Source organism: Myotis davidii, unplaced genomic scaffold, assembly GCF_000327345.1.
Source record: "Myotis davidii unplaced genomic scaffold, ASM32734v1 scaffold478, whole genome shotgun sequence".
Classification (NCBI taxonomy): Eukaryota; Metazoa; Chordata; class Mammalia; order Chiroptera; family Vespertilionidae; genus Myotis; species Myotis davidii.
Window position 1 is genome coordinate 229,138 of NW_006289570.1, and position 1,853 is coordinate 230,990.

Sequence of the window (1,853 nt, forward strand, 5' to 3'; positions counted from 1 at the left end):
CCTGACAGCGGGTGGCACGCCCGGCTCTCTCCCTCAGCCTCACTCCGGGGTCTCCACGGGCCGAGGGGACAGATGGCATCACCCAGGCCCAGGCCGTGGCTGTCACTCGGCCGGACGAGTTACAAGTGGCCCAAGGGGCGGCAGCTGTGGGGGGGCTGCAGAAACAATGGCATTGAGGCCCCAGGACAATGGGGGCCACGTGCCACAGGGGCAACAGTCGTTTGTCACACAATGGGCCGTGGGGGGCGGACGGCAGCCGGGCCAACTGCTGCCCTGACAGGGGCCGGCGAGTTTTCAAATCCTTTCCAGGCCGTGTTTTCCTGCGAGGCAGCCAATCGCCGGGCAGCTGGGCGTCACCTGATGCCAGGTTGGTGGGCCCAGGCCCTGTGACAACTGAGCAGCAGTGGCCATGGCAACGCTAATTGTGGCCCTAAAACACAGGGGAGGAGAGAGCAGGAGACATGGGAAGAAGGGGGAGGCGAGAGACAGGAAGAGAGAGAAGGAGGGCGAGAATACCAGATCGGGGCACCCCGCAGATGGCAGGGGGCGGAGGCCGGTGCCCGTCTGTGGGTCCCGGTCACGTGCCCGAGAGAAGCAGAGGTGGCATTTCTTACCGCTTTCTCTCTCCCTCTCCAGCTCTCTGTGTGGCACTTGGAGCTTGGAATTTGGACCCGGGGCTCCCGGCAACAAACCAGACAGCCCCTGGCTCAGGGGGGCAGGTGTGGTGGGCATGGGCTGGGCTCCTGGCCCATGTGCAGCCGCACTGTCGCCTGGACGAGGTGCTGCTGTGGGCCCAGTGCTCTCGCAGATCGGGCACCTGCCTGGCATCCTCACTGGGCAGCCTTTCTCCTTCCATGGGAGGTGCTGTTTTGCCTCATGAATCTGTTCTTTGCCTGGGGGGCATGGGTCCTCAATGGAGCCTCCAGTGGACTCGGTTCCCTGAGCCTCAGTTTCCCCATCTGTAAAAGGGGGATATGAGCACATCCTACCTGTCAGGGTTGCTCTGGGGATTGAATGGTCCTATGCTTTTTTGTTTTTAATTTATTTTTATTGATTTCAGAGAGGAAGGGAGAGGGAGAGAGGGAAACATCAATGATGAGAGAGAATCATTGATCAGTGGCCTCCTGCATGCCCCCTATTGGGGACAGAGCCTGTGACCTGGGCATGTGCCCTGTCTGGGAATCAAATTGTGACCTGGTTCAAGTGGGACTATGCTTTTTGAGCGCGGATGCCATTACCTCAGTTTCCCCATCTGTAAAATGGGTACAATAGTACTACCTGCCTGATGGATTAACCGGGAATGTTTCAATGGCCTAATTCCTCGAAAGGACTTGATATGGTGCTTGGCATATAGTAAGTGTTCAACAAACATATTGCTCATCATCTTGGGGCCGGGGCTAAGGAACGTGTTAGAAGAGTGAATGCTGGAGTGATCTGAGGCTGTGTAACCTGGCTGCCAAAGGGAGGGTCCTGCGACCAGGGTGGGGAGATTGAAGGGTGGGGGAGGCTCGGGGAGGTCAGAGGTATATATCCACACTCATTTCCTTAGATAGTTGAATGTATGTGTACAGACAGACAGACAGACACACACACACACACCTAAGGGGGAGACTCCAGAGGTAGGGGAGCCCCTGGAGCTGGCCTGAGCTCCCGCCCCGCCCGAGCGCCTGCCCTCCCTGCAGGCTCCTGGCCACCACGGGTGACGAGGACCTTCCCGGGGACCTGCAGTCACTGTCGTGGCTCACGGCCGTGGACGTGCCCCGGCTGCAGCAGATGGCAAGTGGCCGCGTGGACCTGGGTGGCCGCAGTGCACCACCCGCTCACCCAGGTAGGCCCAGGGGCAAGGTGGGGCG

The 1,853-nt window shown here is 59.7% G+C and overlaps 1 protein-coding gene across 1 annotated transcript in view; it reads left to right on the top strand.

The window, feature by feature from the left end:
- Positions 1–1,853, top strand: part of FOXN4 (forkhead box N4) — a 15,606-nt gene that overhangs the window by 6,641 nt on the left and 7,112 nt on the right. The window contains exon 2 of the mRNA XM_006762110.1: positions 1,683–1,828. Coding sequence (XP_006762173.1) covers positions 1,683–1,828 — 146 coding nt within the window. The remainder of the gene's footprint in view (positions 1–1,682; positions 1,829–1,853) is intronic.